Source organism: Stegostoma tigrinum, chromosome 15 (genome assembly GCF_030684315.1).
Source record: "Stegostoma tigrinum isolate sSteTig4 chromosome 15, sSteTig4.hap1, whole genome shotgun sequence".
Classification (NCBI taxonomy): Eukaryota; Metazoa; Chordata; class Chondrichthyes; order Orectolobiformes; family Stegostomatidae; genus Stegostoma; species Stegostoma tigrinum.
In genome coordinates, this window is record NC_081368.1 from 51,804,874 (window position 1) to 51,818,196 (window position 13,323).

General features: G+C 37.7%; 1 protein-coding gene across 7 annotated transcripts in view; it reads left to right on the plus strand.

Moving 5' to 3' along the window:
• Positions 1–13,323, plus strand: part of dacha (dachshund a) — a 382,639-nt gene that overhangs the window by 340,858 nt on the left and 28,458 nt on the right. For 2 of the 7 annotated variants that reach the window (XM_048544826.2, XM_048544831.2), the window contains exons 8-10: positions 3,483–3,626; positions 5,173–5,241; positions 6,071–6,419. In XM_048544826.2, coding sequence (XP_048400783.1) covers positions 3,483–3,626; positions 5,173–5,241; positions 6,071–6,216 — 359 coding nt within the window. In that variant the 3' untranslated portion in view covers positions 6,217–6,419. Of the gene's footprint in view, positions 1–3,482; positions 3,627–5,172; positions 5,242–6,070; positions 6,420–6,810; positions 7,359–13,323 lie in introns of those variants that run through there. The other 5 variants (XM_048544827.2, XM_048544829.2, XM_048544828.2 and 2 more) reach the window with 4 other exon arrangements.

Sequence of the window (13,323 nt, forward strand, 5' to 3'; positions counted from 1 at the left end):
GAGACTATGCAGGTGCATTTCATAGTAACTTATTTTATGTCATGCCTATAAGTAAAGTGGACCCAAGGTGCTTCATAGGAGCATTATAAACAAATGTGATACTGAGCCATAAACAAAAAGGAAATAATGGATCAAATGATCAAATGTTAGGTCATAGATGGAAATTTTAAGGAATGTCTTAAAAGAGGTCTTAATAGATAGCAAGGACGAGAAGTGGAGAGGAGTACAAAGGAATTAAAGATTTTGGATATGGGTAATTGAAAGTGCAGTCACTAGTGGTGGCAGTTAAAGTTGGTGGTGAAGAAGTGGTGAGGTTTAGAGTTGGTAGAAATTAGAGATCAGAAGGGCTGTGCCCACTGAAAGAAAATAAAAGTAATGACGCGCATCTCAAAAATCCACTTGTTTCTGGACTGGGATCCAATTATGTCAGAGACCAGGAGGGTAATAGATGGACAGTACTGACGGGTAATATCTGGACAGAATTTTAGATGTCTTCAAGTTTATTGAGTAAGACCAGCCAGGAATGCATTGTTATCTCTTAAACCCGACTATTCCAAAGACATAAATGAGAGTTTGAGTAGATGACCTGAAGTTGGGAGGTGTTACAAAGATGAAAATAGGCAGTCTTCATTGTGTCATCTTAGGGTCAAACATAACAGATATGGCAAGCAGAAGGTTTTATCTTCAGATTGTTGCTAAGGAGAGGCAAGACATGAATAGCTGAAAACAAAGTTTGGAGCCAACACTTAAATGGTTTCAGCCATCCCAATATTTAAAAAAAGGTGTTAGGATTAAGAGTCAGTGTTTCTAAATGATGATTCTGTTTTGTGATCACTTTCACATACTATTGAGGAATTACTGGCCCTTTTTGTAATTTTGCAGGGAGAGAGGATATCATTTGTTCTCACTGCTGATTGAATGAGGAGATAGAAGCTGGACAATGATTCAGGGAAACTTCTAAAAAGACAATTTTTAAGTTATTTCAGCAATTAAAATGTATTTTGAAAACAGTTTTGATTTGATCACATTGCGGACATCATTTTATTTTTCTAGCTACTTCTGTGGTAACAGTTTGGTAATAAATTTTAGAAGTCTAGATAAACCCTGGTCAAGGATACCTGGACAAAATCATGATCTCACCCCTAAGTGCAACTTATTGGTCATTCCACGGGCAAAGTAATTATATCTTGGATTTTGAAAAACTTCTATTCAAATAATGTGCCAATATCAAGGTGGTTTGATGGTGTTAGGGTGATCAAACACTCCTCCATTTAAGAAGTCTTCAAAATGGCACACTTTGAATTTCAAACACCTTCTTTCACTGGCTTATCAACTCAAGAGTGGAATGATTTGGAGCAGAAAGTCACTATTTGCTTTCAATGCATTTGAAGACATTATATGGTTCTTAATTTGTCAAAACAACTTTATGCAGGCTAAAGCTTGGGTTACTTCTCTGAAAGCTTTCATGCAGAAATAATGCTTCGTTTATTGAATAATAATGTTTTAATCAAGCAATTTTGTTCTTGTATTAGAGGAGGTACTTTTCAAAAAAAACCTCTGCAATTCTCCAAATACTAGGATAGCTAATTAGAAATTAGTTACACTTTTAAAATGTGATCGATTGCTTGCTGTTCATTTCACAAAGTAGATAATTACAGCTCCCTCCATATTGAACCATGATTTTACCATTTTATTGTCAATATAAAAGTGACACTTGTTGAACTTTCATGACTTAATTGAAATAAAACCAACTGATCATAATCATACACATTAATGAGATTAACTGAAATTAGAGGGTTATTTTATTGCATGTGCCTGTGTTGGTTTCTCATCCAATTATCTTGCTATGTCAAAAGCACAGACCATACTGTCATATACTGCAGTCCCTTTATTTCTTACAGACTTTTCTTCTTTCATTGTTGTAACTAGACTGTACTTCCATTTCCACACAAAACCTTAAGAGGTGTAACTATGCTTTGGCCAGCACAAACCTGTTTTGACAAATTGGTGGGTGGGGGGGGTAGTGCGGTGGCGGGTGACATACAAAATAGTGTTCAAATGCATAGAGAAGAAATAAAAGTGCACCAAATCATCCCACATTACTTGACAATCCAGTGGATAGTAAGAAGGTGTTTGAAATTCAAAATGTGTCATTTTGAAGACTGTGCAAGCGAAGGAATGCTATGATCAGACTAACACCATCAAACTACCTTGATATTAGCACATTGTTTGAATTCAAACTGCAGAAATCAACAGAAGGCAATAGTAACTTGGCAGTTAGAGAGAAAGCTGTGTCCTGGATTGTTGAGCTCTTACATCATATTTCCCCTATTGTTAATATTTACTTTCATGTTGAGATTCCCTAAAGTAGTTAACATGATTTTTTTCTGAAAGTTTGGAAGATTGCATGTGCTTGAGGCGCAGAAATTCACACCAAGACACAAGGAAATTTCACCATTACACTCCTAGATCCCACTATCATGCTTGTAGATTAGGAGGGATTTAAGAAAAGCAGGCAGTTTGTTAACAAGAGTGAATTATACCATTGAACCCAAGGAGCTAATCAAGCAGACCTAAATTCTCTACCAGCATCTTTCAGTGTTCTTTTCATTTGTTTAATCATTCTGATTCCATTTTCACAATTTTTTTATTGCAATGTTTGAATGATTGCAATTAGACTTCTTCAAAAAATTAGTTCAAGTAGCCTTCAACTTTCTCTTGACAGCCATATTTTCCAGTAGGAAGACAATGCACAAGTGTGGAGTACCTGTCTAGATTTTGTATGTTCCAGCAATTGTTTTATGAAGAAAACATTCAGTCATTCATATAGGAATAGAACATAGAACATTACAGCACAGTACAGGCCCGTCGGCCCTTGATGTTGTGCCGACCTGTCATACCGATCTTAAGCCCATCTAACCTACAGTATTCCATGTACGTCCAAATGCTTGTCCAATGACGACTTAAACAGACCTAAAGTTGGCGAATCTACTACCGTTGCAGGCAAAAATGTTAATATTGAAGATGAAGATGAAGGGAAAAAATGGTTCATGTGGTTAAACTGGCCAACATGTAATGTAATCAATATATAATCACAATGTGAACATAACATTCTTTACAGATTTACTTCCAGAAAATAGTGATAAAATGTTATTATATAGATAATGGCATTGGAGGAAACTATATATTGAAGTGGAAAGTATGGGAAACCTGGAATGAGGAGAAACAAACCAGCAATAAAAGTCTGCTCTGAAATTACGTCTCTTTGACACAGAATGTTGGGCTGTGTCCAAATGAAGTGCAATAAGTAGTGCTCGCTTAAAATTCAAAACTTTTTATGTGAGATTCATGATTTTATTCCCCCCCCCCCCAAGTGTGCAGAATTTAAAAAACATGGAAACGATCTTGGCTATATTGTACTTTTAAGTCTTGTGAATTTTAAAAAACATACGTTGTTCTAAATTTGTATTTTATAAATGCAGCAACAATTCAAAAGCGACTGAAGAAAGAGAAAAAGGCAAAGAGGAAATTACAAGAAGCACTTGAATTTGAGTCAAAACGACGAGAGCAAGTGGAACAAGCTTTACAACAGGCTACGTCCACAGAAAGTCTCAGGGTGCTCAATGGTACGGCTCTCGTCATTTCTAATGTAATGTGAGTCTTGTGATTGAAAATTAAACAGGTGCAAGTGCCCACCACGTCTTGTTAAAAATTGCAACAAAGAACTGAAAATGTTGATCAAAAGTTCTGGTGGTAAACACCTCATCAGAACTGATGAAGGGTCAGCAGTAAATTTGTCTTTATTATTGTGGGAAGAAAGAACAGTGAATGTGAGTAAACCTATGGACCTCAAAATAAAAACATACTGGCATAACATCTGATAACAGATGGGAGTGAAAAAATCCTTGGCCATTTCCAACATGGTTTTCTTTTTCAATAATCCCTACACAATCTTGATTAGGAGTTTGAGTTGACAGGACAGCTACTAGAAAATACCATGAATACTTTGCTTGCTACCACCATCATTTCCACACAAGGGTGTGCGCCATAAATGAGAGCCTAGCTTTCTTTGAACACTGAATTAAGGTTCCTTCTTCTTTCCCGCACTGTAGGAGGACATCAGACACAATTTTAACCATTAACATGCTAGCCATTTGGAGCTGTTTATTTGGCAAATTAGGTTTAAATATTAACTGAACCATGATGTTGAGCTTTTCAAGCATCATTATCGAATATAAATTTAAAATCATTGATTTTCTGTTGCTATGGGGAAATGGGGAACATTCTTTGCATAGTCTTACGGGGGGGCTCGTATCGTGATTGATTACCCAGTTATGGATGGAGGACTTGTACAAACAGCAGACATGAGGGAGTACAATGTGCTGGTTTATTCCCTGATTATTTTGTCAGGTGCAAATAAACATGAAATTTTCTTTTAATTATATGTTACTCTGTAAAATGCCAGTAACTGCAAGGTATGCAAAGGAAGATTAGTAAACATGGAAGAATTATCTCCATGCAGAGCTATTAATAGCTTCAAGGGAATGTATTACTTTAGCAAAATAAATGTTATCAACGTACAGATTTAAATTGTTGCACAAGATTATAAAAAGATGGAAATTCAATATAGTTTCCAAATTTAACTCATTTCTAAAGGCCAAACAGTCATTTCAGTGGAGTTAGTCTGCTTTGTGACTCAATCCTGGTTCAAAGAGAAATCCTAATAATGCAGAGATCAGGTCCCCAATTTCCAAGAATGCCACAATGAAAATCAGTGTGAGGATAATAACAAATGAATTAAATGCTTTTCGCACATGACTTGGACTCATTTCCAAATTGTGTTATAGCTTTTCATTATACATAATGAACACATTTTAATTATAGTCACACATTCTGATGTGTGTAAAAATTACCCTCGGAACATTATGCACGTTATGGATTTGATGGGATCAGAGGTTAATAGAGTTACTGAACTGTTGGAACTAAACCCTTTTGCTCGTTAGTGATCACATGATAAGCTCATGCAACCCAGAAGTCACTCTTCTTCAACTTAGGATATTACATACACAAAAAGTAATCGTAGCATCGGAAAAAAGAAAATAGAAATAGAAATGAGAAAAAAGGTGGCTGGTTGAAAATGTATGTCAACTGATTTGATATTTCTGTTTTTAGACACAGTAATTCCTGAGATGGAAGCTGAACACTGTGGGACTCAACTTGATACAACAGCTACAGTACAAGGTGGGTCTAAGTTGTATCCCATACTAAAGTACTGAAATCAGAGTGTGTTAGGGATGCAGAAGGAGCATGATTATAAATATTAAAGAGGATTAGGTCATTTTAGCATTTGTTATGTATTGGAAAAGGTAGCTCCATTCTGCTAAGTTGAAGGGTTTGAAGCAGTGAAGCAAATTGTAAATAGAATGTTTTGAGGTTTTCCTCTCTCTGTCCTATCTTCCTGTTCACGTGTTCTGTTCCATTTAAAAATTAGTGCAATTTTGGGGCACCGATTTCACCCATAGCAGCAAGCTATGCTGATTGATCACAAATTAAAAGCATTCAATTCAAAAGCTACAAGAATTGTCCATTTTAATTTTCATCCTTAATACCACAATTTACCTTCAAGTAATCAGCAACAGCATAGCAAAAATCTACAGAAATTTACTCATGTAACCAGACAGCCTCAGTACAAGAATTAGAAAAAAATACTGTATTGTTGACACTACTGAGCCAACACCTTTAACTTTTATGGAAGGGAGTATACATTCGCTTTTCCATTTCAAATGGTCAAACTATTAGTTACTAGTTATGTTACAATATTAGAGAAAAGGAAGTTAACATAGATGTGCTAACTAAAGATAACAATTCCAAGTCTTCTGATATGGGGAGTTTTTTGACTGAAATCATGTTACACTGTATATTAGGACACTGTCGAAGATACAACACACAACATTTGTTGTACTTAAAGCAGAAGTTGAAGCTTCTGATTTCCAGTTTTACCTTGCCTAAGTTCCTGCACGGATAGCATTCACCTACTCCTGCAATCTCTCTCCCCCGATTCACCTTACAGAATTCCTGGCTTCTTTCCAGTTGATGTCAGAAGAGTCAGCATTGTCAGGGAGCGCAGGCGACAGACGGGATAAGGAAGGTGTTGAGACTGTCAATAATGCAAAAAAGATGGAGGGAAAAAACAGTCAGCAATTGAAGAAGTGTTAGCACAGTCAGCGAGGGTAAAGCTATGCACTTTGAGGTTTACGACCCCATTCAACACAAAGTCAGTGAATTGAAGGTGTGTCTTCAGTTCATTATAAGCAAAGGAGCTCAACCGCAACGAAATTATGCTCGACATAATGGCTCCAATGTAAAGTGGTAAGTGAGTATAATTAATTCGCAGTCAGTATGTGATGCTGACTTAAAGATCTGGGCCAGATGAACTTAAAACCTGGTAAACCAGGTGACATGTTGCAGCATTTCACTGTCAATTCTCATGTTTCCTTTTTGGATTTTAGTGTTTAAAACCAACATTCACAGAGCAAAAATATCGATTGAGGGATTTTTATGTTTGCATGTTTGTATTTTCCCACAGGAAAAGTCTATGTACCCATGTTGAACCCAGATTTGTTTCTCATTACGAATGATATGCTATAAACATGAGTTTTGATTGCAGACTGCTTCTTCCTTTCCTAGACTTCCTTTGTTTATTTGGTTTCTTTTATTCTTAGTAACTTCTCCATCTATAAACTTGTTCATTAAAAATTAAAAGGGAAATTTCAGATGGCACTAACTATACATTAATTTCTCTGTCATCAGCTACCCCAAACGAAAAGGAAAACCGTTGATTACTAACCCGATTGTCAAAATTGGAGTATTGGAGGCGTTTAATATGTTTGTCCTACTAGTGTTGTTCACTCTAAATCAATCATTCAAGAAGGACCTCTCTAAATTGTAGTTGTTTGGGAGCAGTACATGATCATATGAAGAATCAAGAGTTCTCCTTTAACAAATCTCAAAATTAAATATTTAAGTGACAAAGCTAACATAAACTACTTGAAATGACAATAATGGAAATCTTGACTAACCCCTTCACTGACCCATTGTGTTTATCTAAAGGCTGCCACTATACCAGCAGGGCTGGCCTATTGAGAAGTTGTGTTTGAATTTTTACTTCTGTTTATTTTTCATTCTGTGATAATATTTGTTGAACTGAAACTGATTTATAAAAGATTCCATGCATAAAATACCACACATGTAAAAGAAATTGAACTAAATACCTCTGTGAAAAGGAAATGAAGTGCGGACCGTATTCTTTGAAATGATGGTCACTTTTGTAAAGGATGGATTTAAATGTTTCTGTTCCAAGGATTTCTGAGAGGTTTGAAGGCCTTCTTTTACATTTAAGATTGTTGTGTACCTTATCAGTTAACTCTGGTTCAGTCAACCATTTTGACTAACTAGTGGAACATAGGATGGACACCTGAAAATGCAGTAGTGTTGTCTTTGCATATCCAAAATAAACTTTGAAGGTGTGAATGGAGAGATAATTGGGGTATCTTCTACAAATATTGGTTTGATTTAGCACCCAGATATCCTGAAGATGGCAACTTCAGTCTGACCACAGCACTTTAGATTGACAGAGATGGTCACTTTGGTCTTTCTTCAATAACAGCAACATCCTACTTCTGGTTAAGGACTTAAGACTTGCATATAAAATTATTTTCCTGGATATGCAATAACAGAAAAAAGGCATCTTGCAGCCCACTGGAACAATCTAGGATGAAGTTATGAAGGAGTTTTCTTAAATTTTGTTTTTAAGTTGGGTCCACATCTTTGGCACAATAAGAATTGCAGATGCTGGAAATCTGAAGCAAAGCAAGAGAGTTGGAGAAACACAGCAAGTCTGGCAATGTCTAAAGGGAAAGATAGAGTTAACTGACTATTTGTCTAGCATTTTCTGTTTTTGTTCCACTTCTTTGACACAGCACAAAAAAAAACTTCATATGAAGGATTAAGTAGTTTGACTAAGCTTTGGTATGCAATAGTAAAAACGTCCAAAACAAACGATGACTGATGCGATCTACTCAAGTGCATTCCTTCCGATATTTGGAACAGATAGCGATCCAGTAGCTGATGAAACTCTATCTCAACATTACTGTTACAGGAACAATACATGGGGACCAGTATGAAAGCTAGCAATCATCTCAGGTGTAAACGTCTGCTGGGGTTGGGTGATATGATATGATATGATTTTTAATGTGTTAGCATGATGTTGCATTTGATCAAAAGGACAATACCAATGTGTGCGCACAGATTTACTGTGAATTGCACCGTTCACTGGAGCTTGTGGTACCCCACAGCTGACCAAGCAAACGTTTGAACCTGCGCTGGCCAGTTATTTGATGATTATCTCCCAGGGTGAGAGCAAATAAGAAACTGGCAAGTAAGGGTTCCTTTAGTGTGTAGGAAGTGTGGATGGGGCAGGGAGGAGAAGGGATATAGTAAAAACAGCTTTTCATGGGATACCTTCCTTCCCTTGAAGATGAAGAGAAAACCCGATGAGTTTCATGAACATGTTATTTTTTTTAAAAAAAGCACAAGAAACCAAAATCAATTTCTTTTTCTCTTTTGTCTTCTTCTGACATTCCCCAACTAGCATGTGCAAACAACCTGTCATTAAGATTGACTAAATTCCTCACCAAATGGACAAATAAGTTCATGGTTGCTGTTTCACTTGATATTAAAGTTGAAAGTTTTTAAAATTCTGCTAGGAAAACAACAACTCAAGTTGTCACAATTTAGTCCTGTACGGTTTGGACTCAATTCCCTCCAACAGTCAGCCTTCATATTCAGTGCTCAGAAGAACAAAAGCGTCCGGGAAACACTATTAGATTGAGAGAGACATTGCCATTTCTACATGGTTTTCTTGGAGTTTACTTAAATTAACATAGCATAGGTAAGATGCAGGAAACCATAGTGATAATCACCAAGTAGCATTCTCAGCAATTGACCATGAAAGTGCAAGTGCCTGTTTCAGTATTTATACCTCTCCTCACTGCTGTATTTCTGATGAATACACAGTATTTTTACAATTTAAACAATATATCAGAGAAACCTACAAGATCACAGGGCTTGTCAGTGGGAGCAGAATGTAACGGTTAATCAGAAGCAGAATGTGGTGATATGAGCCATGTGTGATCATTATGAAGGAAAGATGAACAACACAGTAAAAGTGAAGATGATTTGATCACTCAAGTAGAGCTCGACAGAATATTTTTGTAAATCCTTGCAGTGGAATCCACATAGCCAGTTTAGGACATTGTAGAGATTGGGTGCAGGTCAATATTTAGTGTTTCACATCATTAAAAAAATACTTCTCATTTTGTTCTCTATACACTTCTCAATCCTTCAGCAGAACATTCACTGTTCCCAAGTGGGAAAGTTTTCAGTGGGATTAAATCTTTACTTCAACTTCACATAAATAGGATCAGAAGCAGTAATACTATGGATTTAGTTGAATGAGTAATTGTACAGTACATAGGCATTTACAATATGTTAAACATGAATGAAAAAGTAGGCATTTTGAGCAAGTTCTACTCTGGACACCAAAATCCCTGAACTGCAATAAAACACTTGCACATTCAAACTGTTCCTTTGGCATCACCATAGCAACATAGTTAGTGACTGTAGTGGGATATAGAGGGCATAACATTAGCAGAGATGAATTACATACAGGGACTCTTTCATGAGCGTGAAATGCCCTTTTGTCACTCATGAGCTGCAAGGTTCTCAGCAGTTAGCCTGCATTTCAAGATCCATTTCAAATGCAACCCTATTGTCTGAATGCTAAATGAAAGATTGAATAACATGGGCAAATCTTGCTATTATATTCTAAATTAAGGCTGTAAGAGTTTGGATTAGGTGTCAGTATATCCAAATTATAGAAATGCTAACCAAAGCTTTTAAAAAATTATTGAGATGACAGTATTTAACACTAGCTGACATGTGGGTTTTTACCCTGATGGAATGATTTTTTAATAGATTAAAAGGCAGAAAAAAAAAGTGGGACATTAGTTGCATGTTCATTTGTGTCAAGATATCTGAAATCACAATTCAGCACAAAGCAACCTCAGGCACTGTTATATTCAAGGGACTTCAGAAAATATTAAACAAACTAATCAGGTCTTTTTTTAAAATCCAAAACTTGTCTTTTTAAAATCAGTGCTTCTTGATATTTAAAGTTCATAGCAAACAATGTTTCCTGGTCCAAGATTTACAATTTCAGGCTAGGTGTGGTGCAGGCTATGTACAATAAACATCTTCCCAGGTACCTCCAGAATGCCCTTGATCTTGACTGAACACATTGTAATGTGACCTACCCTGTTGTTAATGTTCATGCACCTTCTGAGATGGAGATCAGCAAATTGGTGAGTGCTGATGCAAATAATGAAGAGAATTCTGAAAACTTGCATGGGATTAATTTCATGGAGGGCATGTGGTATTTGAGTGAAGGAAGATAGAGTTTTGCAAAATTATATTACTTTCGAAACCACCTCCTCATTAGAAAAAAAAATTACATTTCTGCACCCACAAACACAGTTCAGATTTTCTCTGTGATAATGGGAACTGCATCTCTGATGAAGGGTCTAGGCCGGAAACGTCAGCTTTTGTGCTCCTGAGATGCTGCTTGGCCTGTTGTGTTCATCCAGCTTCACACTTTGTCATCTCAGATTTTCTTGGTGTTTGGCGGATGATGACAGGCCTGGGAGCAAGATCCAGACAAGCTTGTAGATGGATAGAATGTGGTTTACGGACAAAGCACCTTAAAGCATATCAGCAAACTGAAAACTCACTTATGTACAACATCTCTACACATTTACCCATTAATAATGAAGAACTGAAGAGCACGTGACCAGAGATCGATAAGTCCACATTGAATTATGCTGGATAAGGGGGTTACAGAGGCTGAGGTTGCCCTTGTGATTGCATCAGAGTCATTTCTGTATCTACTGAGCTTATCCTGGGATCAAAGAACAAAAGATTCATCCCTTCTTCTCACAAAATACTAACAGTGCTCATTAGATTTGGTAAAAGGGCACATTTTGCTCTAGTACTTGCTCAGAGTCATCCTGCACTGAAACAGACCGTTCAGTCCAATCTGTCCATTCCAACCACAATCCCAAATAAAAGCAGTCCTACTTGCGTGCACTTGGACTATATCCCTCCAAATGTATCTTATTCATGCGTATATCCAAACTTTTTTTAAAAAAATGTTGTAACTGTACCTGCACCCACCACTTTCTCTGAAAGTTCATTACACATGAACCATCGTGTAAAAAGAAGTTGCCCCTGGTGTCTTTCTCCTCTCACCTAAAAAACAAGCCCCTTGGTTCTGAAATTCCCCATCCTAGCAAAAAAGCACTTGCCATTCACCTTACCCAAACCCCTCATGGTGTTATAAACCTCTACCAAGGTGATTCCTCAACCTCCTTCGTACTAATGAGAAAAATTCCAGCCTGTGCGGCCTCTCCTTATAACTCAATTCCTCCGGTCCTGACAACATTTTGTTAGATCTTTTCTGAGCCCTCCCCAGCTTAGTAATATCCTTCCTATAGCAGGGTGACCCGAGCTGTACTCCAGAAAAGGCCTCAGCAATGTCCTGTACAACCTCAACGCGATACCCCAACTCCTATACTCAAGCGCCTTCTTAACACCCTGTCTGCCTGTGATGGAAACTTCAAAGAATTATGTACCTGAACTGTAATTCTTCCCTTCACTACCCTCCAAATAAAAGCAGCCATTATTGGACCAAGTGATTTTTGGCCTCAGTCCAAGACCACAAGTGTATTTGCCCAGTCTGGGCCTCAATCCTGGAGAACACATCAAACCTGCAGCCCCCTCCCCCAAACATCAGAAAGCACCCTGGGTAATCGGGGGCCAGACATTAATGAGTTGGAAAACCAATAAGTACCGGCTGTAATTTAATGGGGATCGCACCATCTTGCTAGTAAACTGGCTGGTGCCTGAAGTCACATCGGTCAGGGCCCCCTCAATTGGCTAAGACGAGTTGAAATGGCGCTGCCTGAAAGACACCCACTGGCAGCTCTCCCTGCCCGACTTCATCAGGAATTGTGATTGATACCAAAGGCTTAGAATCAATAACAAGGCATACAACCCACAGTTGAACAAGGGTGGGATAGGAGTTGCAAGAAAGACGGCCTTGACCGGGGACTCTCAACAGGGAGCAGAGATACCTCAGCAGGCTTGTGCTTCGAGACAAAAAGTGCCTCAGTTGGGCGACTGAGTTTCTTTTAACAAGGGATGGACAATAAAAGGGTCAGAGTCAGAGTCATTCAGCATGGAAACAGACCTTTTAGTCCAACCCGTCCATGCTGACCAGGTTTTCCCCAAACTGAACTTGTCCCACTTGCCTGTGTTGGGCCCATATCCGAATCCAGCAGGCCCTGCTGTATAGAACTCTGCGCACAGCTGGTTAATTGGCTTTAACTGACCATTTAAAGACCTGAATTAGCCTCCAGGTAGAGGTGGAAATGTAGTAGAATCCACTCCCATACTCTCCTAGTGGATGAAGTGTCCCTCTGCCTCAAAACTCAATGCCAAGGTGAGCGATTATGATCATTTACCCCACCCTCCCCCCATTTTAAGTAATTCATACATGGTACAGACAGATTGGAACAATACTGAAGAGATATTGAGTATGCAACATAAAAGGTGCTAATTCTTACTGAACTACAATGAATTGGAACAGCAGAGTTGTTGAGTAGGTTTGAGAGACGGTGGTGGGAAATGGATTTACTTTACTCAATTTGCATATTCACAGTAGTGCTTTATAAGAAATGAAGAAAGGAGAGAAAGCCCATGATCATTGCTGATGCAGAGGCATTCATTTCGCTGACCAAAATAGTAACAGGTACTTTGCACTCATTGCAACAAGACAAATTTATGAAACTCAATAAGGAGACCAGGAAAAAAAAAGAACTAGTTCCTTCATTAAATGGCCTTTATTATGTGATTTTACTTATGAAAGGTGAAGTCTTTGTTTAAAAAAAAACAAATGAGTTCACTGTTTTTCTGTCTCCACCATAGGTGCCAGACCACGGATTTTCTCCATCACTTTACAAATTCTCATTTCCAACATCTGCAGTATATTGCATTTATTTCAGCTTTTGGCATATCTTGGTTCACATTTTTCAGTTCTGTATCTAGCTACACAGTAATGATGAAACAGAACATTGTGGACCACTATGCAAGAATACTTTTGTTATTCCGTTTTTTTTGGGAAAGTATTTAAAGTAATGCTTACAAACT